Consider the following 25,407-nt stretch of genomic DNA (forward strand, 5'->3'; position numbering starts at 1 on the left):
TCCTCGTGGCTCATCTGGGGAATTAGCTCGCCACCATCCAGCGGTCGTTCAGTGTGTTGCCTGTCACTTGCACTGTGGCCCTTCGCTCTCTGCAGCACTGCTTCTTCATGGCTTAGCCCTCTGGTCCAGGCCCCAGGGGCCTCCCCTTCCGGGCTATTATCAGAGTCTCCCTCAAAGTCTCAGGCAGTGTCCATCTCCACTGCACTGACTGCACCACTCCCGCACTGGCTGGCAGGGAAATCCGGGCCTGCCCTCTACACCAGGCGCCAACCCAGGGACCCTCAACCCAGCACGTCAGGTCTGTCCCTGTCACCCCTTACTGCTCCTCCTTCCCTGGACTGTCCAAGCCTGCCTTTGTCAGGCTCCTACTGTCCCATGTGTACCACCTCCTTGCAACCCCCACCTCAGCTCTGTGGCTTTATAGCAGCCCCACCTGTTCCCACCCAGGTGAGCCGTGCGCTCAACCAGGTGCCTTGCCCCGGAGCTCCCCAGCAGGTGCAGCCTAAGGCTAAGTGGCCTCTCTTGCCACTTTGACCCCATCGCACTCAAGTTTCTACAGTTGCTTATTGTCAGTTACAGCCATGGTCCCTTTCCAAAGCATGGGGAGGAAGGCATTGCAACAGATTTAGATTTGACGTTAATGTAATACACTGGTTGCATTAATTCCCTGTCTTCTCTGACATTGTTCCCATGACTGTTCAACAACTGCTGGGGTGCTGCTTTGTGTTCTCCAAGCTGGGCTTTCAGATCTGCTCTAAGGTCAACTGTGGGACCCTTCCCTAGAGCTGATATTAGGTAATACTGATAATGCAGGGGCTGAGCCCAAACCCCTGATGTGACTAGTGCCACCCACTGACAACAATGGCCTTTGGAAGAGGCCCCTATTTCCCTAGGCAGCGGGTGTTCCTAGCACTAGGTCGATGCCTCTTTGCTTGCAGCACCTTTCCCAGCTGCGTTGGCAAGCTGGCCCAGAAGCAGTGTCCTGCCATCAGGCACATGTTGCATTCCCAGCCTACATCACTGCCAGTAGGTGTGGTTGGGAACAGGATCCCACGAGTCTGTTGCACTGTGGTATTTTTCAGATGTCATGTTTTAAAACCCCCAACCAGCCGACAAACCTACCGCCTAAATTACCGTCCTGTAACCCCCATGAAAGGCCCTGGCCAGGTCCGTTTTCAGTACAGAATGGGAAACGGTGTCAACTGCATGTTAGCATGAACTTCTAAATATGACAGGGTGACACGTCATCCTTGATGCTGCCACAGAGCTGTATAAGCACTCTTCATCAGGGCGTGGGCTGCTCTTAACCCTTTGGAAACCTGTTAGTGCCCCAGTGAATGGCAGCTGGGTTTCAGCTCATTCCTAAGCAAGCAGCCTGCTAGCAAGGTGCTGGTCTACGGAGAGTTTCTGGCCCCTAGGAGGGGCTTTACCCCCAAACCCCACTGGGTCCTGCTCCCCTAGTGTTGAGAAAGTCTCCCCATTACCCATGCTGGGGGTGGGATGGCCAGGTGGGCAGGCAGTGGCTAAGGAGGCTGGACCAGTGCCAAGTAGGACGTAGGCTCAGACCTGCTACAAGGCAGGAGAAGCAATAGGCTCCTTTATGCCAGGGGTGAGGTGGTTCCAGTGCTTTGTGGAGGAGGAGCAGGAGACTGGGGTGGTTTGCTGTTCTGGAAGGGGAGGGAGCAGGAGGTAAGAGGGGGCAGCTGCCCCCATGACTATTTCACTCATTTCCAGCATAGAAGGCAAGTACACTCCATGTCCTCCATATTCTAAGGGTTAGTGAGTAGGCAACCCCTGGGGTCTGGCCATGTGCTGGTCTTTGTTAGCTACGCCCCAAGAACCACTCTGACACAACTTGAAAGGCCGACTCGACGTTCAGCTGACTCAGCACAACTGCTGTGACTTCTCTGAGGCGGTACATTAGTTCCATGTCTCAGCAGTTCCACGCAGGAGAGTCTGCGCACTAGCAGGCATGGTGCTCACTGTCGGGAGGGAATCCCCTTTTCCTCAAGAGCTTGTGACCCTTCATCGTTATCACAGCTCGACAGGACAGCTGGTACAGAGCCTGATGCTTCTCCCCAGGCAACTGTGCCAGTCCTTGCTCTACTTGGTAAGTGCTTGCTCACTTACCCATGTAATCCCAGCACAGTCACCACGCAGCAAGTGAGGGCTCACCAGCATGAGTGTGACTTTCAAAAAAGTCATCCCACAATATGTTTCAACTGCCAGGGGAGTTTAGATGCTACTACAGCATGAAAAAGGGAAAGGTTATTGCTTTTTTTAAGGACTATTTTATTTTCACGTAGGGTAAAATCCTCTCAGGTCTTCACATCAGGGTCCCCTTCAGAGCATTCTGCATTGTCCCCACAGACCCAGGTTCCCCATGGGCATCAGGGCAAGCAGCATTTAACAGGGGGAGAACAATTTCCATTCCTCTGAGTCAGTGGAAGAGCAGACACAGATGCCGAGTTAGTTCTGGGCAAATCTGAGCAGAAAACTCTGCCGGTAGCTATCAAGTGGAATCTGGACGGATGTTTCCACTGATTTTTCTAAAGCCTTTGGGAGGTGTCGGGTGGGAATAGCGCTGTCCATCTGGCATTATGCTAATCATGCCCCTTTCTGGTTTTTCAGGATTTTCTAATCTTTTGTATGGGATTTTACAAAAAATTGCACTGACACCTTTTATTTGTCATTTCTGACACATTTATTACAACAATCAAACGTGTTTGTATTTCCCACTCAAGGTTAAAGTGTAATATTCAGAGAGCAAATCAGGGCCAAAGCCTGAATCCTGGATTCATGCAAAAATTCTGTTGAAATTAGTGGCAGTTTTGCTGTATTACACAATGCACAGACTGCAGAACTCCACTGGGAACAGCAGCAGGCAGAAGGTTGTTTATTACGTGAAAAAGATTGCTAGGATGGATTCTTTAGGGGTATAAACAAAGGCCCCCCTCTGGCAATGGCTCTGCATGGGCAGACTTCACGCTGTGCAGACCAGGCTCCCACTGGAGTCAATGGGAGTTGGTGTGGGTATAAATGGCCTGCAGGTGAGGAACCCACTGCATGATCAAAGGCTGCATGTGGCTGCTGGAAATTCCTCCCTAGAAAGGCAGTGGGTTTTTATCACCACACAAACCCAATTGCCTGGTGTGTTTATGCAACTCTACTCAAATGGCATCCTGGACTACATGGATTCCCAGGCAGGGTATTTTCAAGTAATTTCTTTATTAGGGTGCCCTACTCAGAAATTTAGGTTGTTGGTAAAATAAAATTTCTAGCAGAACAAGAAGTTTTGCAGATAAATAAAATGGTCATCCAGCCAGAAAACCAGAATTACAAGTGAGGGCTCCAGCACGCTCATTACCAGACTGCGTAAAAGCACATGGGGCACATTTCCAAGAGAAAATTCAGGGGGAAATCGATGAGAGTTTGCTCCTGACTTCAGTGAAGTCAGGATTTCGTTCCTAATCTCTTAAAGCAATGGTTTTACATATCCATGGGAAAGGAGAGAAGAAGATTTTAACGTCCCATCTAATACCTACTACTCTGTTTTTATGGAGCCATTACTTTATAATCAGTGGCCTTACGTTCTTTTCATTTGGGCGCGGGGGGAGTAAAAAAGACATGAATTCTTTTTGGGAAAAAATATGGGTGGTTTTGACATCCTGTCTGCAAATAAAGTCAGCAAATGTTGGTAATTAATTGTAATTTACAAGTCCTTAAAAGGGATAGTAGCAATGTGGTGGGAGAGTAGAAATGCTTGTCAAACAGGAAAGCAAGTTGAAAAAATATTTTTTTAAATACCTATGCAACTTGTGTAGAGCAGTAATTTTTCCAATCATGCATAACACATCCTAAATATATCTGAAACACCACACAGGAAATCCTAAGAGAAATTAAGTCATAGGTGAATTAACAGTCACATTTGTGCTGTGATGTATTCTAAACCGAGACTGCTTAAAATTGGCAACTCGTAACTGGATTGACTCAGCTTGACTAAAGAAAACATCATTAGTCATATTTGATCAAATCGTCACCTACAATCACTAGTTAATTTAAACCTTTAGTGCATAATTATGCAACACAGAACTGAGGCACCACAGACGTTTTGTGCAGGCACTTTGCCTTCGGATTTCCAGGGTATAGCACAAACCACCAGGCGCAAGCCTCACAGCCGGGAACTACACCCCAGTTCGGCACTTGGGATAGAAAGGCCCATTCAAGTCTGCAAGTCTCCTCTTCCTCACTGAAAAAGAACAGGAACAAGGGTCAGTCAAGGCAGACGCTGCACACGCGGATAGTGGGTATATCCACAGATGAGTTTTGTTCTGGTTTTAAACTATGTGAGGGGAAAAGTTTGGGGGGGTTTTCCATAGATTTTAAGGCCAGAAGGGATAACTAGATAAGCTAGCCTGACCTCCTGTATAGCACAAGCAAGAGAATTTCACCCAGTTACGCCCGCATTGAGCCCAACAATGTGTGTTTGGCTAAAGCATCTCTTCCAGAAAGGCATCCAGTCTTGATCAGAAGACATCAAGAGATGGAAAATCCACCACTTCCCGTGGGTGTTTGTTCCAGTGGTTAATCACCCTCGTTAAAAATTTGTGCCTAATTTTTAATTTGAATGCATTTGGCTTCAGCTGCCATCCATTGAGTCAGGGTTGAGATTTTCAAAGCAGTCCAGGGGATTTAGCCTCATCTCTTCTATTAAAGTTGATGTGTGACCTTGAGAACACAGACCAGGGTCTTTAACATCAATTTAAAAATCTACATCGTTTAAAAAAGAGCTCAAAAATTGAAGTAACTGTCATCAGCTTCAAATGGGGACAGAGCTCACAGGGTTCTGTTAAACAAGAGTTTGGTAGCTCAATTACATCTCTCCCTGATTGCTTCTCATCAGGTAATGATCAGCATATAAGAGGCAGGTAGAGAATAGCTGGTGAACACCTGCAGCTGCGCAAGGAGAGTATGGCTTCTTATCCAGTCCTTATCTTTTACTGCTTCTGTATAGCTTAATAAAGGCCTTCCTACCTCAGAAAAAGTGCCCTTGCCAAAACAGGTTTTCCCTCATTAATCTCTGAGCTGTGTTTTTCTGCTCCTCCACACTTTAGTGAGCATTTTCAGAGAAGGTGTTTAAACTGGATATATACACAGTTTATATATTTGAAGTAAATACAGAGGGAAAGAAAAAGCAGCCAGAAAAGGGAGAATGCAGAAATTAGCTCATAGGATGAATGTAAAAAGCCTTCCATCTAACGTGCTAGATCATACAACGTATCACCTGCAGCTGAGCCAAGAGCAGTAAAACAGAAGCTAGAGAGAGTAAAACCAAGTCTGAGTTGAGTCAGGTGGTGGCAGCTGAGAGCACAAGTCGTGGAGCACAGATAGAGAGCTATTGCCAGTAGGGAAAAAATTCTGTCTGTACTTATACATCGTCCAGTTGCAGAGCTGAGAAGTTATGCCAGGGGCCATCAGAGCGACGTATACGAGCTGCAAACAAGATCCAAATCAGATATCTTCTGTACAGTTCTCATGATCAAGGAGGCAAAGTATACAACAGCTGCATGACAGGTAAAGTCACCAACTTCTCAACCAAAAAGAAGCAGGAGTGACAAATTAAATGTAATGCCTTTTTTATGAGTAACGTGGTGACGCGCATACATTCCAAGTTCATGAAAACCAACTCTGATCCGAGAGTCAGTGAGCAGTGACTTTCTAGTTGAAATTGTGGCTTTTATCCATTTTCTAGTTCCAGAGAAAATCCTCCTTGCACTGTGCCATGCCAAGAAACTCTTAATTTGAGGTGAAATGCACATGCACAAAGGGGGAAATTAGTTGTGTTGGGGAATTGTGTGTGCATTTATGCATGCAAGTAGTCCCACAGGACACCTCGTGTGTATAAAGGTATGCACACGCTTAAGTGTCTGCAGAATCAGAGCCACAATTTGGAAGCACTCCGAGGTGTAAGGTTCTGTTGCTCCTGAGGAAATTCTGCACCACTGCACACATACATAATTCATGTGCCATGCGGAGCTCTCTTTCTGCAGAAAATCCATTCTGCTGGACAGGTGCTGCCGTTATGCCTTTTGCCCACCATGGGCCGCTGTGGTGCCAGAACAGAGAGCAGCCACTCCCGGGCCAGCCCCAGCTGCGGATAGGGAAGAGAAGAGGCTGCCTTCCTCACAGCGCTCTGCCCGTGGGGCCAGGTCAGAAGGCATGGCATTTGGGGGGGACAGACAGTGTGGAGCTGTTTGGAGAGGTCACAGACTGGGATTCAGAAGGGCTAGTGGTGGGGACAGACTGGGGCGGGAGCTGAATGGGAGTGGGGGTGCAGGAACACATGGGGATGGGGCGAAGGGGTGCAGGGACAGATGGGGATAGGGTAGGAGGGTGCAAGGACACATGGGGTTGGGGGGAGGAGGGGTGCCTGAGTGGGTGTGCAAGGATACGTAGGGATGGGAGGGTTCAGGGACACATGGGGACAGGGGCAGATGAACCTGACTGAATGGGAGAAGCTAGGGGTCAGCCAGGGTCTGCATGGGGGAGGCTCCCTAACAATCCCTCCCTGCCCCGCAAAATAACCTGTTCCATACTTCTCCCACCCACACCCAAGAACCCTCCAGGCTCACTCCCAGGCTCCTTCCTCGCAATTACTTCCCTGTCCCTCAGCTCCTCCATTACCCCTGACTCCCACAAACCTTTACATTGCTTCTAAGGGCTGCAGGAAATGCATTTAGATTAATCCAGGCCTGAGGAGGGCATTTATTTCCTAGCCATGACTTGGCTGTGGCTGGTGCAGTGATATATTAGATATATATAGATACATTAGAACTCGTATACACCCAGTGCTTTACCTACTCAGAGCACTCTGTAAACCTCAGCTACATAAAGCCCCACACTGCCCAGGGAGGTGAGCAGGTGAGTATTGGCCCCATCTGACGAGTGGGAAACCCAAAGTTTAAATGAATTATTACTCAGAGTTCTGTATTAATATGCCTCGTAAGGAATCTATTTGTCAAAAAAACATTTCCTCAATCTTTTTTGTTGTCTGTATTGTCACAGACATAATTGCTGACGTATTTTGAAATAAATTACCAAAATAATTGAAACTGGTGTGATTATACTGGGTTATTTTGACAAAATACGCAAAATTTTTACAGAATTTTAAAATATTGTGCGCTGAATTTTCATTTCTTTGGTGCAGAATCCCCCCCAGGAGTATTCTGTGTAAATGCAATGTATTATTACACTGCCATGAGAACAGCAGACTAGCTGGAGACAAAATCCAGTCCATTGGTTTAAAAACCTCAACAGGTTGAACACGCACGCACGCACGCGCAGTAATACACAGACATCTGCATGGAACAGAGAGCACCAAGTCATAAGTCAGTGCTTTTCAGCACAGCAGTTCCTTAGTCTCATTTAGAGGTACGCTAATTCAATAGCTTTTTAAATTGAAGTAGACTCATGTCATAAAGGACACAAAATGGTTAGACTGTGCTGGAAAACCACGTTAAGAGCAAAATATACGGCTCCAGATTATTGCTGTTTATTCAGGGCAGACACTTATATGGTAAATCTTTCACCAGGCACTTCCTCTTAGCCAGTCTGTCTAGGGAGCTATATGTTAATTTCCTCCACGGGTAAGATCTCTGGAAATTAGGTCTGTTCTCAGGTCCCAACAGGCTCCACTGGGTAGTCTTCCAGTGCAGCATGTGAGGCTGTCACCAAGCAACCGTCCATCAGCGAATGCTTACAGCACCGCACCCATCAGTGAGAAGTACTGTCATCGCACGCAGCTCTGTTAACTTCAGTTGGGGCGCCCAGATAGAACTGGGAACAGAATTTGGCCTTGTACCCCTGAACACAACTAACAACAGACCTGATTTGTTCAAAGGCAGGGGCCAAACTTGTCAGTCTTCAGAGCTTGACTCTTCTGCTTGTCTTTTCCCCATTAAAGCGGGGATGGAAGCAGTGTCTGTGAAAGGGCGGCAGCCCAGGAAAGCGAAGGGCTCTGCTGATCCAGTTCATGCCAGCAGCAGCCCGGGCTTCCCAGCACTAACTCTGCCAACTACGGCTTAACAAAGGACATGGAAATGCCAAACTCCCCAGCACTAGAGCTCACTGCCTCTGAGTATCACGGGAGACCCTGTTTGGTTAAGGCCAGATTCTGCCACCCTTGCCCTACACAGCATCTTACTCTGGGCCAGAAGCCGATTGTCTTACTCACACTGAGTAGCGCTTTACTCCACCGCCAGCCCCAATGGCTGAATGGAACTGCTGGTGGAGTCCGGTACCTCTCAGCAGGAGAAAGCGGGAAGAGAATCAGGTTCTCCCCTAGCAAGCACCAGCCCCTTCCGATTCAAACGGGTGCTTTCCTAATTCAAGTGAAATTTCTCCTGACTTGTTTATTTCCTTGAGATGTATTTACATAGAGTCTCGGTCAATGTGCCCACCAGAGAGCAGGAGGGGAAATACGCACCCGCTACATTCACAGCTGATGGGAATTCCTGACAAGCACACCGCAGGGGAGCGCCAGCACCATGGACTATGGGGAGCATGGAAGAATGCATGCAAGCAGGCGTGTAGGCAGACTCACCCAGGTCGTTGTTGTTCATCATGGCGTTAGATGCACGAAGCCGGGGACCTTGCTGTGTAAAGTGATACCCGAACTTCAAAAGGGAGCTATTTTTTTCTAACATGTTTGCAATCTCCATTTCCACCTTGTTGCCCAGCGGCTGGCTCTTTATTAAAAGATAATGGAAAAGCAGGTTACAACTGAGGGCTGCCCTGTTATTTTGGTCTTTGATCCCTGGACTGCCTCCTGCTGACTCCACAGTACATCTCATCAGTACCAGCAAACATTGCACAGGCCTTCCCCCACCACTGCCCAGCCTTCTGGAGACAGCAAACTCAGCGGAGATCGGGGCGAGCTACCGAATCTGGGTCCATCGCTCACCTTGGCATGCCCACAGATCTCCAGTGTTTGGATCCTGGGCTTTCCAGCTTTTCAGACATCTGTTTTATTGCTGTAAAAAAGTCCCAACCTGCTTTCTTCAGAAAAAAGCTAGGAGCCTAGTTCTCCAAAAGGCTCTCCGCAGAGGATTACAAATGATGGCACAAGGGCACTGGATGAAGCCTGCAGGATTTTGTTTCCATTTATGGAGGGTCCAGTCCATCAAGTGCTCCATGCAAATGGGCAGCTTGAAAGATCAGGCCCTAAATTATCTTGTCATTTGTTGGCTGACTAATACTGAATCATCAGAGAAACCTTGTGTAGTTTTGACTATGTACACAAGGCCCAAAACCACAGGCAATCAGCAGGGTATGGACCCAGAACCTTCAGCACAGTGCTCTACCGCTCGGCCTAAGGGAGTTACTCCATTAGCTGGCAGTAATCCTCTATGTGGGCTAGCCACTTGTGAAGCCCACTACACAGACTTCTCCCTATCCCCCCCACCAGTTGGTTTTTTTAGAGTGATTGTCCAGAAAATATCAGGTGAGCCAAACCCCACGTTTTCTGATACAAGGCCTCCCAACAAAACCATTTTTATTCAATTTAAGAGGTCAAGTTGGGATTTGTTTTACCTGGTTGTCAATTTTGAGCTCGATCAGTGAAGTATTGTGCTGGAGTGCTTCGATCAGAGCCAGGATCCCGGACCCAGAAATGAAGTTGGATTCCACATTCAAGCTCTTCAATACACCATTGGCTTTTAACATTTCTGCCAGTGCCTGCAGTCACGAAGGGGAGAGTGTTAGTATTGAATAATAAAGAATAGGAAGAGTGGCCCAGTGCACTCGCCTGGGATGCTGGAGACCTGAGTTCAAGCCCCTGCTTCTCCACAGACTGCCTGTGACACCTTGGTCAAGTCACTTAGTCTCTCCATGCCTCAGTTTCCCATCTCTGGCATTTTTCATACAATATAAAAGTACAAAAAAGGGCACCACAATTTTTTCCCCTTTTCAGGTTGCTTTAAACAATCACTCTCGCAAGAAAACAATTCCACTAACCACCGTCCCCCAGCCATTAGCCTGTCATCACACACAGCATGGTATGGTACTTACATAGGCTACCGGGTCATTGCTTCTTGTTCCTACTATGCTTAACTTCTTTACATAGGAATTATTCTTCAGTGCTTCAGCGTATGCTTTTAAAGTTGGTATGGGAATATTCTGCAAAAAGAAGGCCCGGAAAGGTGCATTAGTCAGTCATCATCCAGATTCCTGGTACACTCCTTAAAAAAATATTGTATAAAGGAGCATGCACTGTGTGTACGAAATACAAGCAGCTTTCTGTACAGTGGAAATGGCACAACTGGATATTCAGGAGGGGACAGAAAGCTGAACCTAGATTGTACAGTAGTGCTTGAAATGGTCAGCATGGCCCAAGCAGCACGGGAATGCCTCCACTCTGATCCCAGCACTGCCCCTCACTCGCTGCCTGGATTTGGGCAAGTCACCTCAGCGCATTTTGGGCTCCCCACTTGGCAGATGGGGCCAGTACTCACCTGCTCACCTCCCTGGGCAGTGTGGGGCTTTACGTAGCTGAGGTTTACAGAGTGCTTTGAGTAGGTAAAGCCCTGGGCGTACACAAGTTCTAACAGTGCTATATCACTGCACCAGCCACAGCCAAGTCATGGCTGGGAAATAATTGCCCTCCTCAGGCCTCGATCTAGCGTGCAGGCCTGCATGGTGCTTATGCCTGCAAGGATCCACTTGCAGGATCACAGCCTGACCCTGACAGCTAAGCAGCTCATCCTCAACTCTCAGAATCAGGCCCACTCTTCTCTCTCCCTCCGTCACTGGTAACTTTTGGGGGAGAACTAGGAGAGTTTGACAAACATCTGTGTGCCTGTTCTGAGCTCTCACCAGCCAAGAGTATTTCTTTCCTGTTCAATACTTGACAAACTCTTTTCAGACTCTGATAACTTCCAAGGGACTCTTTAAAATTTCAAACTGACTATTTCCATAGTCCTCAACGAGGAGTGCTTCCCTGGGATCAGCTGGCATGATATGGCCTTACCACCACTACCCGTAAGCCCATCTGTGAATAATGCAGTCATGTATCTTTGGCCCAGGTTTTCAAAAGTGGCACGCCAAATCTTTAGTCCAACTAGAGACACCTCGAGGTTTTCACAGGTGCTGAGCCCCTGCCACCTGTGAGTCAGGCTCCTCTCCAGGGGTCTCAAGTTGCACCCCACGTCACAAGTCACTTCTGAAAATGCAGTACCTTATCTATGGACAGTTGCAGCTGGCTGGCTGTGCACAGGTGCCAGGGTTTAAGGACTGTGCACATGGCGTTAACGGCACCAGCACTAACTGCACACACAGGAACCTCATCTGCATGTATCTGAACACAACACCCTCCAACGCACATAGAGGGTGCAGGCAGGCGTGGGAGCCATCATCAAGCAGCTGGCGTGTGTGCATTCGGTACCGTGTGCGCATTTAAAAGGTGACCTGCCGAGCTGTGCATGTGCCCTGAGTTGCTTCTTTATGGGAGGTCTGTGGGGAAAAGAAACAGCTGGGAGGGAAGAGGGAAGTTCTGCCTGTTTTAACTTGAGTATTTGGTTTTACCCTCCACAGTTGGACTGGACTAGAAAACAGTCACGGGCGCTTTCCCAGCCCCAAAAAGAAAACAGCAATGAAGGCATGTTGCCCACAACAGGAGTTAAAGAGAAGTTAACAGAAACCAAGTTTTTAACAGCCTGACTAGAACGCCTTACCCTCTCCTTTAGCAGGTTTAAGGGAAACAGAAGAGTGTACAAGCACATTTGCTTGTCCTTTGCATGTCAGCTTTAGCTAGAAAAGCCCAGAGAAAAGCCTAGATTTTAATCAGCCAGGTCAGGGAATGCGGAATGGTGGTTTCTCACAGCAGCTTGAGCGTCACGGCCATGCACAGATACCTATACGAGCCCGTTCATTGCAAGCCATGCCACGCTGTTCAGTGCCACACAGCCTTTGGCAGATAATACAGTATCATGAGCACAAGAGGGCAATGCGAAACACTGTCTTTTGTGTAATTAAATTACCAGCCTTAGTGTTACATCTGTGTAATTTTTCTGCAAGGGTTTCACTAAGAAATTCCTGCAGTGAAGCAGCTAACATTGACCTAGGGACTCAGTGTGTATTATTTTGAAAGATCCTTGCTCTGCCAGTCTTGCAGTGTGTTTGTACATGACATCTAGCCACATGCACAATTAGGATTCCCTGTAAATACAATGCAAACCCAAAGCACTTTTTTCTGACTGTAGGTAGGCTCTAATGACATACTGTGAAATCCCCTCAAAAACATCCTAAAACTAGTCAAGGCCAGATTCCGATGCCTAACTTCTGTTGAGCGGTGCCTTATTCTGCAAGCAGCCCTGTTGATTTCTACATAAGAAAGGAATTCAGAATCTAGCCCTAACCATAACTTGTCCTTTTGCCAATAATGGCCAACACAGCCTGCTGTGACAATAACCTATTCTCCTGCACAGCACGGTGTGCTTGGCCTTTGTCCTCTAGATAGCACACATCCTGTCTCACTGTGAAGTGTTAATTGTCGTAGGAAGGGGAGGCTGAATACCCTAATATTATTAAGGTTGACTTCCTCGAGTTTAGGGTCATTGTTCTTTACTCGTTCCAAAGTTTCTTCTACATCTGTTGAATTGGGTTCTTCATCGGGAACTGGTTTATACTGCGTGGGCTTAATCACACCTGCAATTAAAAAGCAACATGAAAAAATCAGATGGGGTGGAAAGACACTTTCTTTAGGCCACTCTCAGGTTTGGGCTATTTTTTCCCTGTCATAAAAAGGACATGAGGAAAGGAGGAATCAACTGGTTGATGAAGGTTCTAACTGAAGACAGAAGGTCACTTAAGTAAACTTCGTCTGTCTTGTCTATTTAGACTGTACATTTGTCAAGGCAGGGACTATCCCTTACAACGTATGTACTAGCAAAAACAATGGAGGAGTCCTTGTGGCACCTTAGAGATTAACAAATTTATTTGGGCATAAGCTTTTGTGGGTTAAAACCCACTTCATCAGATGCATGGAGTGGAAAATGCAGAGGCAGGTATAAATACACAGCACATGAAAAGATGGGAGTTGCCTTACCACGTGGGGGGAGGGGTCAGTGCTAACGAGCCAATTCAGTTAAGGTGGAAGTGGGCTTTTTTCAACAGTTGACAAGGAGGGGAAATCATTTTTGTAGTGCTAATAAGGCCAATGTAATCAAGGTGGCCCATTTCAAACAGTTGACAAGAAGGTGTGAGTATCAGCAGGCAGAAATTAGTTTTTGTAGTGACCCAGCTACTCCCAGTCTTTATTTAGGCCTAATTTAATGGTGTCCAGTTTGAACACTAATTCCAGTTCTGCAGTTTCTTGTTGGATTCTGTTTTTGAAGTTTCTTTGTTGAAGAATTGCGACTTTTAAGTCTGTTATTGAGTGTCCAGGGAGACTGAAGTGTTCTCCTGCTGGTTTTTGAATGTTACCATTCCTGATGTCTGATTTGCGTCCATTTATTCTTTTGCGTAGAGACTGTCCGTTTTGGTCAATGCACATGGCTAAGAGGCATTGCTGGCACATGAGGGCAAGGGACCCCCATCGCTAAAAGCTACTAAAGCCCCTCTGTATCTGGAGGCAGTAACAACTCATATCCTCTGAGAGTTGGCACAGACGACATCCTACAACACACACTCACCACTGGGTTAAATACGTACAGTGCCTAGCACAAAGGGGTCCTGATCTCAGTTGGATCTTGGCTGTAACATAAGGAGAGGTTACTTACGTGTATAGTAACTGGAGTTCTTTGAGAAGTTCCCTCTCTATGGGCGCTTCCCTTTAGGTATGCGTGCACCTCTGCGCTTTCAATAGGAGATTTGTGGTAGCAGTGTGCGGGGTCCGTGCCTACGCTGTATATACCCTAGTGCCCCAATCTGAGGGCGTACGGGAAGGACAGCCCCTCCGCTGCCCCAGTTCCTTCTCACCCACGAAACCTGGCCAGAGGCAAGGACTCCAAAGTAGAGGGGAAGGAGCACTCAGAGAGAGAACATCTCAAAGAACTCCAGTAACTGCATGTGACAATCAGGGTCCTGACACCCCAAGGGGAGAACAGGGTCTGAACCCCAAAGAATAAGACGTTGAATCTACTGATTTTATGCAACTATAAAAGTGTATCGAGTAAAGTCTTTTATGAAATGGTCTGAACTTGATGATCACTATGAGACTTGTACACAGACTGGGGTTCTATATATAGAATTTACTATTCTATATACATATAATTTATGTATGTAGAATAGTATGCTCATGGCCGGCACTGCGACGCCAAGTATGCTTCCCAGCAGGGAGTGGATCCTCCCTAGCTAGCTGTTCACATGAAACTGAGGCCTTCTCTACACTACAGAGTTTTGTCGATAAAAGTTATACCGCTTTAATTAAACCGCTGCTGCATGTCCACACTGTGCTCCTTTTGTCGGCAGAGCACGTCCACACTCGCACCTCTTGCATTGCCACAGAGAGCAGTGCACTGTGGGTAGCTATCCCATTGTGCAACTGGCTGCAGGGTACTTTGGGAGAGGTTTGCAATGCCTCATGGGGCAGGTACAGTGTCACATGATGCAGATTTCTCAATCCCATCCTTCCAGGGGCATCCAACTAGATTGCCAGCTGCTTTTCAACTGAAGTGTGTGGTGGAGAGAGGAGGGGGTGAGTCTGTGACAGGGAGTGTGTGTGTGTGAGAGAGAGAGAGAGAGAGAGAGAGGAGTGACAGAAACAATGTGTGTGTGTGTGTGTGTGGTGTGTGTGTTGTGTGTGTGAGGGGGGAAGAAATATGTGAGAGAGAGAGAGAGACAGTGTATGTTGGGGAAGTGTGTGTGTTGAAGGACAGTGTGTCGGAAGGCTTTCTCTAAGTTCAGACAGCAGCCTGAGCAACCAGTCCTGGGGGAAGAGGGACACCAGCCCCTGGCTCTGCACAGCACAGCAGTCTCTTTCCCCCACGGCAGCAGCCCACTCTGCCTGCCTGCCGATTCCACATTAATGGCTCTGTGATTCCCTCCAGGTTCTCCCACAGCCTCCACTCTCACCGCTGAGGAATGTCAGAGCTTCCCGGAGCTTTGCAAGGGGAGGGACGCTTGCAGGCATAGCTAGATACAGGGCAGCCAAGTTCAAAACAGTGAGCAGAGCGGTCACAGTGGGCACTGTGGGATACTGGGGGAGGCCAGTTATGTCGACATAACGAATGGCAGCGTCTACGCTGATGCTTTATCACTTTACTTTTGCTGCAAAAAGCTCTATGCCTCTCGTCGAGGTGGTTTTAGTTTGTCGGCAAAACGGCAGAGTTTTGCCACCAAAAGCAGTGTGTACACCACACCTCCACTGTTTTGTCAACAGAATTGTGTAGTGTAGGCAAGGCCTCACTTCAGGTACCCCCCGTTGTCCAGCCAAGAAAAGACAACGGTGGACCATTAGACTTCAGTTAACTTGAAACTAAAAAGAAAACCCTAGTCTTGGAAAACTAAGGCCTTGTCTACACTACAGTTTTGTCGGCAAAAGGCAGCTTTTGGCAGCAAAACAGTGGAGGTGTGCACACTGCAATGCCACTTTCGGTGACAAAACTCTTCAGTTTTGGCGACAAAATAAAGCCATCTCGATGAGAGACACAGGGTTTTTAGCAGCAAAGTGCCAGTGTAGATACCGCGCTTGATTTGATTGCTTTAATTGGCCTCCAGGAGGTGTCCCACAATGCCCATCCTGACCACTCTGATCAGCAGTTCAAACTCTGCTGCCCTGCAGCCATATAAACAACCATCCACCCCTCCCCATTTAAAGCCACACAAATTTTTAAAATTCCACTTCTTGTTTGGTCAGCGTGGAGAGCTCACATCGCCTCTTCCCAGCTGACCATGGTGGCTCCATGCTGCAAACCAGGTCTGTCTCCCACTTGGACCAGTGCAGAGCTCTTGGATCTGCTCAGTATTTGGGGAGAGGAGGCTATGCAGTTGCAGCTGCGCTCCATAGGAAGTTTGATACCTATGGGTAGATTTCTCAGGGCTTGTGTGAAAAGGGACACAGTCAGGACACAGAGCAATGCAGAACAAAGATAAAGGAGCTGAGGCCGGCATACCAGAAAGCAAGGAAGGCAAACTGACGCTCTGGTGCTGTCCTGAAGGCCTTCTGCCTATTCTGTAAGGAGTTGGACGCTATCCTTGGTGATGACCCCACCTCCACTGCCAAGAGCCCCATGGATGCTTTGGCGGGGCTGGAGGTGGCAGAAAGTGGACCTAACTCAGAGGATGAAGTCATGGACGAGGAGGTGGAGTTAGGGAATTATGTGGCTCCCACGGCGGGTTCACTAGGTGGGCTGGCCAGTCAAGAACTGTTCTCCACTCCGGAAAGGTTTAGCCAGTCCTGGCACTCCCACTCTGGTGAGCAAGAAGCAGGAGAGGAGACCCTTGGTAAGTGGTTTTTTTGAGTTGATGGTGCTCATGATGTTCAGCTTTCATTTGCTTTGTGTACTGCAGAAGTAGGTGAAAGGATAGAAATGTACAAGGCTGGCTGTGTTTCTGTGTGCTGGACATTTTCCTGTGTATCTAAGCAGTGCAGTGGAACAGTGTGTTGATGCACACTGAGATTTCACAGGAATCCTCCAGAGAGATCTCTAGGAAACTTTCCTGGAGGTACTTGGTAGTCCTCTGCTGGAGGTTCCTTGGCAGAGCTGCTTTGTTCCTTCCTCCATTGCATGAAACTTTCCCGCGCAACTTGGCAATTACTTGTGCAAACCAAAGCTGCACACAGGCGAGCAGCATAGGGACCAGTCGGAAGCTGCAAGCATGCAGCAGTTGCAGCCTTGCTTCCTTGGTTACCCTCAGGAGTGAGATATCTGCTTCAATGACCCCTGCCCAGGTAAAAGTGTTGGAGCATTTACAATATTGTCCCTAGTCACTGCACCACGACCCTTTCATAAGCACCATTGCTGTTTACCCCAGGTAGAATGCCCCTCCCCCGTTGGGCTAATCTCACCATGCCTGGCGTGTTCGCCGAGATATGTGCTTGCCAAGTGCAGTGAGAAAGTGCTTGGTATGTTACAAGGGGTGTGCTAAACTGCAATGATTCAATGTTGTGCATGAACTAACAATCATGCTTCTGTGTATTGTTTCTTGTGCTTCTGCAGATATGGCCTTCAGGGGAGCCCCCTACACACCAGTGGAGCGCTTCTGCCAGATAAGAAAGTGGCTAAGATGGAGCAAGGAGGACATGTTCCAGGACGTCCTGCAATACTCCGATGCAGTAAAAAGGGAACGCAGAGAGTGGAGAGAAATTGAACGGCAGGACAGAAAAGAAAATCAGGACTTTTTCTTGGATGCTACTAAGCAGATGATAAAAGTAATGGAGGAGCTAATAGAGATGCTTAAGTTTCTCATAACACTGCAGTCACAACAGATGCGTGCCTCCCCTCCCCTGCAGCACATTCAGAACGGTTTTCCATGCCTCCCTCAACTCCACCCATGCATTCCCTTATGCTTTCTGGAATTTCTCCATTTTCCATTCATTCCACCCCCTCAGACAGTTTTCAAAATGATAGCTGGACCTATGCACAGCTCTGACGGTCTGCCCTTCCATGGTCCCTTCTTTTCCCACTGAGCGTTTGTGTGTGGGTGGATCGTTTGTTTAGTAAAAACAAAGAATCTGAAAGATAACTGCTCTTTATTTGTGTCCTACAAACGGAGGTAGCAGGCAGCAGCAAGACATACACAAGCAGTTTAATCCTTTGCTTACTGAAATCCTAGATCATGAATCATCACAGGTGCGTCTTAAGAAAACTTGATTTAATGAAGCATTGCAGTTTGCAGCATAGAAATATACATTATTGGTTCTCATTCTCAAAGTGTTGTCTCAAAGCTTCCTTGACTTGAATTGCCCCCCGCTGTGCCCCTTGAATAGCCCTGGTATTAGGCTGCTCAAAATCAGCTGCCAGGCCCAGTGCATCAGCAGTCCACCCCCGAGCAAACCTTTCACCCTTAGCCTCACAAATATTATACAGAGTGCAATAGGCGGCAATGACCATGGGAATATTCTCCTCATTCAGATCTAACCTGCCAGAAAGGCATCGCCAACATGCCTTTAATCTGCCAAACACACATTCCACAGCCATCCTGCACCTTTTGTTGAAGTGCTCCCTACTGCTATCCCGGTTTCCCATGTAAGACTTCTTGAGCCAGGGGAGTAAGGGGTATGCTGGTCTCCCAGGACCACTATGGGCATTTCAACATCTCCCACTGGAATCTTCTGGTCTGGAAAGAAAGTCCCCACCTGCAGCTTTCTGTACAGGCTGGTGTTCCTGAAAATATGTGCATCATGCACCTTCCCAGACCATCCAGCGTTTATGTCGGTGAACAGCTGCGGTGATCCACAAATGCCTGCAATACCATGGAGAAATACCCCTTTCTATTGCCGGACTCCATTGCAAGGTGGCCTGGTGCCAAAATTGGTGTGTGTGTGCCCTCTATGGCCCCTGTGCATTTAGGGAAATCCATTTTTGAAAAGCCGTCCACTATTTCATGCACGTTGCCACGAGTCACGGTCCTTTGCAGCAGGATGCGATTAATGGCCCTGCACAGTTGTGTTAACGCAGCCCCAACAGTCAACTTCCCAACTTCAAACTGATTTGTGACTGACCAGTAGCAGTCTGGAGTCACCAACTTCCACACTGCAATCGCCACCCACTTCTTCACCGAGAGGGCAGCTCTCATTCTGGTGCCCTTGTGCCACAGGGCTGGGGTGAGCTCCACACACAGTTCCAGAAGGATGGCTTTCCACATCTGAAAGTTCTGCAGCCACTGCTCGTCATCCCAGACCTGCATGACGATACGATCCCACCACTCAGTGCTAGTTTCACGAGCCCAAAAGTGGTGGTCCACTGTGTGCAGCTGCTCTGTGAATGCCACAAGTCATCGTATGTTGCTCCTATCCACATCACACAGCAGGTCCGGCAAGTCTGAATCCTGTTCAGTTAGGAACTTTATGATTAACTGCACTGCCATCTGTGATGTGTTAATGACATTTAGCAGAGCAGTAGAAAGCAATGCAGGATCCATCCTTTCGCACAGAGATGGCAGGCAGACAGCAAACTAAGGTTGTTGAAATAAGCTGCGAACCAAAGCCGTAAGCCCATAGAATGCTGGGACAGAAAGCAATGCATCATGGGATGTTAAGCCCACACGCATGATGCGCTGTGGTCCATTCCACCAACCCACAAGTCTTAGCAGCATAAGGTGGGGAGTAGCACTGTGGGATAGTTACCCACAGTGCACTGCTCTCACTGTCCATGCGAGAGCACCAAGAACGGACGTGTTCTGCTGATAGAAGAAGCATAGTGTGAACATGCAACAGCAATGTTATTATAGTGCTTTTTGGTCATTGACATAACTTTTGTCGAAGAAACTCTGAAAAGGCCTCAGAAAGAGGGCAATTTGAAACAAATTGATAAATTAAACAATAAGAAGTCACCAGGACCAGGTGGCATTCACCCAAGATTTCTGAAGGAACTCAAAATGTGAAAATGTAGAACTACCAATTATGGTATGTAACCTATCATTTAAATCAGCTTCTGTACCAGATGACTGGAGGGTAGCTAATATGATGCCAATTTTTAAAAAAAGGCTCTAGAGGTGATCCTGGCAATTACAGGCTGGTAATCCTCACTTCAGTACCAGGAAAATTGGTTGAAACTACAGTAAAGAACAAAATTGCCAGATACATAGATGAACATGATTTGTTGGGAAAGAGTCAACATGGTTTTTGTAAAGGGAAATCATGCCTCACCAATCTACTAGAATTCTTTGAGGGGGTCAACAAGCTTGTGGACGAGGGGGATCCAGTGGATATAGTGTACCTAGATTTTCAGAACGCCTTTGACAAGATCCCCCACCAAAGGCTCTTAAGCAAAGGCTCTTAAGAGGAAAGGCCTTTTCATGAATCAGTAACTGCTTAAAAGATAGGAAACAAAGGGCAGGAATAAATGGTCAGTTTTCAGAATGGAGAGAGGTAAATACTGGTGTCCCCCAGGGGTCCGTACTGGGACCAGTCCAATTCAACATATTCATAAATGATCTGGGAAAAGGGGTAAAGAGTGAGGTGGCAAAATTTGCAGATGATACAAAACTATTCAAGATAGTTAAGTCACAAGCGGACTGTGAAGAGTTACAAAGGGATCTCACAAAACTGGATGACTGGGCAAAAATAGCAGATGAAATTCAATGTTGATAAATGCAAAGTAATGCACATTGGAAAACATAATTCCAAGTATTCATATAAAATGATGGGATCTAAATTAGCTGTTACCACACAAGAAAGAGATCTTGGAGTCATTGTGGATAGTTCTCTGAAAACATCCATTCAATGTGCAGCGGCAGTCAAAAAAGTGAACAGAATGTTGGGAATCATTAAGAAGAGATAGATAATAAGACAGAAAATATCATATTGCCTCTATATGAATCCATGGAACGCCAACATCTTGAATACTGCGTGCAGATCTAGTTGCCTCATCTCAAAAAAGATATATTGGAATTGGAAAAGGTACAGAAAAGGGCAACAAAAGTTATCAGGGGTATGGAACAGCTTCCATATGAGGAGAGTTTAATAAGACTGGGACTTTTCAGCTTGGAAAAGAGACGATTAAGGGGGGTGGGGGATATGATTCAGGTCTATAAAATCATGACTGGTGTGGAGAAAGTAAATAAGGAAGTGTTATGTACTCCTTCTCAGAAGCTGGGAATGGGTGATAGAGGATGGATCACTCGATAATTGCCCTGTTCTGGTCCTTCCCTCTAAAGCACCTGGCATTGGCCACGGTTGGAAGACAGGACACTGGGTTAGATGGACCTTTGGTCTGAGCCAGTATGGCCCCCCATGAATTTCCCCCACCATGAATCACCACAGTCTGCAAGAGAGAGGGTTTGAAGTGAAGGACATCCAGAAACTGAGGGCCAGTGTCTAAATGGGGTACTCTCCAGGCAATGCTGGAGTTCCTCTGTGACAGGAGGCATGCTGGGAAAGTGTGCAGGGGAAATAGGTAACTTATTTGTCTGATACCAAAGCATAAGCCTGAGGTTGCAACTTTATGTTTATTTGGTTTAAAAACATACTGTCCGTGTTTGCTTTCCTTGCCGTTTCATCTCTGAGTCTGTGATTTCACTGTTAAATAAACTTTTTGTTTATTTTTACCCTGAACAGATCTCTGTCGTGCAAACCGTGCCAAAGTGAACTGAGAACTGAGAATGAACTGAGAACACTCCTTTGGGGTGAGGAACCAGAGGGGAAAAGTCCAAATGTCTGGTAGTTAAGAACTTGGGGTACACAGATTTGGGGATACTTGGCACCAGAAGGACAGTTGAGGTCACCCTGCAAGGCATGATTTGGCTGGTGGGAGCCAGGGTGGGACCGTATGCAAGTACGCTGGGGACTGGTGTCAAGGCTGAGCCAGAGCAGCCTAACATTAAAACACCGAAAGACACAAGGCAGAAGCTGAGACACCCCTTACTGGTCCTGGTGATCCTCAGAGATCACACTCAGCGCTTAAATTCACTGGAGCGGTGCAGAATGGTGCTCTGGTAAACGTTTTCAACCCCCCTGGAGTTCTTATAGCATGCTGGGGTGGGGGGCTCCAGGAAATACTATATGAGAACGTAAGCCGTGATCACACTGTACAAGTAAGTAACACCTCCTCCTTCTTCGAGCAGTTGTCTCTATGGGTGTTCCACTCCAGGTGATTCCCAAGCAGTGCCCACACTACGGGGGTGAAGCTGAGCTGACGGATCTAGTCAGTGGCGGAGCCAACAGGGGCAGCTGACATAAACAAAGGTGCCACCCGCTTGTACTCACCGGGTGGCGCTCCGGGTCCTCGGCGGCACTGAAGGCCCCCGCCGCCGCAACGCCGCCGAGGAGCTGGAGCGCATGAAGGCCCCTGCCGCCGAGGAGCCGGGGCGCCGCCGGGTGAGTAAAAATTTAAAAAGGCGCCGAGCGGCCGCTCCCCACGCTCCCCCCACCCCCGGCTACGCTACTGGATCTAGTACTTAGTGAAGAGCCGCCACACCCAAGGCCGCATCGGCCCTGCAGGCGTGAAGAGCCGCACAGTCCACAGACTGTGTCCGTAATGGACAATCGTGGTGGGTTGTGCCCTTGTGGAATGGGCAGTCACCCTAGCCAGGGGCTGCACAGCTGAGAAACTTTGTAACGTGCTAAAATGCACTGTAAGACCCATTTTGATAATATTTGGGTGGAAATAGGGGCTCCCTTCATCCTCTTTGAAAGAGGGCAAAGAGCTTAGGAGAGGCTCTGAAGGGCTTAATTCTCTTGAGGTAGAATGCAAGGGCTCGTCTCACATCTGGCGCATGAAAACTAGCTTCTTCCCTTGAAGCGTGAAGTCCGGGCTAGTCTGGAAACGTCCTGGTTTATGTGAAAGTCCGATGAGTCCTTGGGCAGGAAAGGAGGATGTGGACGGAGTCACCTTGTCCTGGTGAAAAAACGTGAAGGGTGGATCTGCCATAAGGGCTGCCCTGTTAAGAGTGCACAGACAGGCACCCACCTCCCATGGGGCACAGTGTCCCACAGTGACAACTTCTCTAAGAAGGAGTAACACTTTTCTGAGGAAATTCCCTGTAGGATTTTTAAATGCAGGTGGAAGGGAAATACGGTAAAAAGAGTAAGAATCTTCCTGTGTATTTTTCCTTTAAAAAATATTAACTGGGGTTGAGGGAGGATCTTCCTTTTATTTCTTTTTAACAATGGGGTCCCAGCTGCAACGTGAACATTGTTGGTAGCTGGCATGTGACAGGTCAGATGTCATCACAAAGGCCAATCAGAATGTTGCTACGGACAAAGCCATATTCTAATACATATTAGCATGTCACCAGTTTGTTCCTCAGTCAATGACATTTCTACAATTCATATATGGGGTCAGATCCTCAACTGCTATAAATCAGCATCTCTCCATTAAACTTCCGTGGCACCACACTGATTTACACCAGCGGAGGTTCTGACCCACTGGTTTCCCTGTAGTGGACCAGAGTACGTGGATACAGTAGAGTAAGGGTGGGGAGAGGGGGAAGCAATATGTACTGAGAGTCAAACAAGTCACAACCTGCATGCTTCAGCCATTTTAGGATTTGCTCTGACTGCATTCTGCTATTTTCTGCTGCCTGTCTGTTGGAAATGAGGTCTGGGGCCACCGTTCTCCCCCCATGCCAGTTACAGGCTCGGACTCCAAGCACAGAACTAAAGGTGTTCCACATTTTTCATGCCAAAAGTTCTTTCTCGGCCAAAAAAACCACAATTTCATTTTATCCACAGGAAAATATCTAAACAAACATTTTCTTTTTTTTTTTTAAAATGTCACTTTGTTTTTTTGGTTTAAAGAAAATGAAATTACATTTAACTGAAATTCCAAGTCAAAACAAACCTTTTGTTTTAAAACTTCCCATGGGAAAACTGAAATCTTCCAGCTGAAAACTTCCAAACCAAGGACTTGTCTGAAATTCCTTGTGAGAAAGATGTTGATTCTCGGACTAGCTCTAGAGAGAACATATCATCTCCTGTACGGTCACGGTCAGTCCCATGCTATTAGGTGAGCATCGGGGGGGCTATCGAGCAATGAAAGCCACATGCTTTCACCTTTGCCTATCCCAGATGCACCAGATCTCACACTTTTACAGTTCTGGCAATATAAGAGGGCCCTGTGTTGGTTCAGGCTTCTTAGGGGCATTTGACATAATGAGACAAATCAGGTTAGAAAATATTATTAAAAATAATTCACAGTCAATAGCCCACTAGCAGCTTTGAGTCTTTCAAGCAAATACTTCGGAACAGCTGTAAAACATACTTACTGTTCAGGCCTTCCTTGTTAACTATAGTGGTGCTCCCGAGTGCCTCGTAGTACTGCTGGTTACTCATCAATGTATGCATGCCAAGGATGGCTACATCAGAAAGAAAGGGAAAAAAAACCAAGTTATTGCAGCCCCTTATGCTGAGAAAAGATGGATTCTGGCAAAGCCTCGAGAGCACACAGCTTCCCAGAAGTGACCTAAAATGTGGGCCTCCACAGTAAGAAATTTGCTTTTGTGCGAATGTAGAAAAGCTAGAAAGATGGCACCCATGAGCCCGCAGTTTGAGTCCCACTGTGCTGAGTGACATCAGGTACCAACAGCACACTGAGGCTATGGCCATTTTCTCTCTACGAAAGGGTAGCACGATTTGTGCAGGGAAAGGTATATGCATTGCAGGCAGCAAGGGTCTGGGCTGTGCATTAATGCCAAAAGATACTAAATGGAGGCACAGATGTGGGAACAGTTTCCCAATAATCAAGCTGAATGGAGTGTCTAGGTTGGAGCCAAACAAAAAAAAAAAAAAAAAAAAAATGAGAGGAGGAATAAATATCACAAAACATAGAAACAGCCATGAGGAGTTACCAATCTCAAGCCTGATCCTGCAGTTTACCATGTGCCTTCCACCCGCCACTAGCCTGGGTGGGAGGGGCTCTCCACACTTGTTAAAGACAATAGCATCAACACTGTACCTGGCACACACAGCGGCAGAATGAGATGTTCTCATCCAGTAAACTACAGAACAGTGTATATATCCCAAGTGCTTTGGCAACAGGCACTCTGTTTATACCCAACACAAACTAAAGGCAGCTTTGACTTGAGCTTTGCACTCTTTAACAGGTCACAAAAACCTGAAAGCAGTGCCGGGGTCCATGGTGACTTGTTGAAGACAGAAACATGAGTACTGTAAACAGAATTAAAATGCTGCGAGAAGACAGCAGCCAAGTTTCAGATAATAAACGCATTTCAGTCTCTAATTTTCTAAAACAATACATACACAGAGAGAGAGAGAAAGAGACTGGCCTACACTAAAAACTAAGTTAAGTCAACCCAGCTACGTTGCTCTGGGGTGTGAAAACCCATACCACTGAGCGAGGCAGTTAAGCTGACCTAACCCTGGCGTAAAACAGCGCTAAGCCGAGGGAAGAACTCTTCCGTTGATCTAACTAGTGCCTCTCGTGGAGACAGATCACCTGCGGTGATGGCAGATCCCCACCCGTCGCCGCAGTGAGTGGCTACACTGACATGTTGCAACTGTGCCATGGTAGCGGCTGAAGTGTAGACCCAGCCTCAATCTATGTATGTTCCAGAACCTCAGCAGTCCAGCGCCTACTAGAGTAAGCAGCACAGAGCCAACCGACCAAACATAACGTTTTAAAAAAGAAATCCTGCTGCCCTCAGAAAATTCATTTTGGAGAAAGCCCTGTAGCAATGAATTTTCCATTCTCCTGTGGTTCGATATAGAATGTCACATGCCTGTTTGTACACACAGGGATATGTGTGGGAACGTATGTTTATTACGGATGGGCAAACCATAAAATAAAC

General features: G+C 47.2%; 1 protein-coding gene across 4 annotated transcripts in view; it reads right to left on the reverse strand.

The window, feature by feature from the left end:
• Positions 1–89: 89 nt before the first annotated feature.
• The window catches only part of TMOD1 (tropomodulin 1), a 76,534-nt gene continuing 51,216 nt past the window's right edge, over positions 90–25,407 (reverse strand). The window contains exons 5-11 of one of the 4 annotated variants that reach the window (XM_084628447.1): positions 23,866–23,955; positions 12,572–12,702; positions 10,069–10,176; positions 9,592–9,735; positions 8,603–8,747; positions 5,435–5,493; positions 90–4,249 (exon numbers count right to left, since the gene is read on the reverse strand). In XM_084628447.1, the coding sequence (XP_084484573.1) occupies positions 4,247–4,249; positions 5,435–5,493; positions 8,603–8,747; positions 9,592–9,735; positions 10,069–10,176; positions 12,572–12,702; positions 23,866–23,955 (680 nt within the window). In that variant the 3' untranslated portion in view covers positions 90–4,246. The other 3 variants (XM_084628446.1, XM_084628444.1, XM_084628445.1) reach the window with 3 other exon arrangements.

Source organism: Lepidochelys olivacea (assembly GCF_965140295.1).
Source record: "Lepidochelys olivacea isolate rLepOli2 genome assembly, chromosome: 5".
In the NCBI taxonomy this organism is placed as follows: domain Eukaryota; kingdom Metazoa; phylum Chordata; order Testudines; family Cheloniidae; genus Lepidochelys; species Lepidochelys olivacea.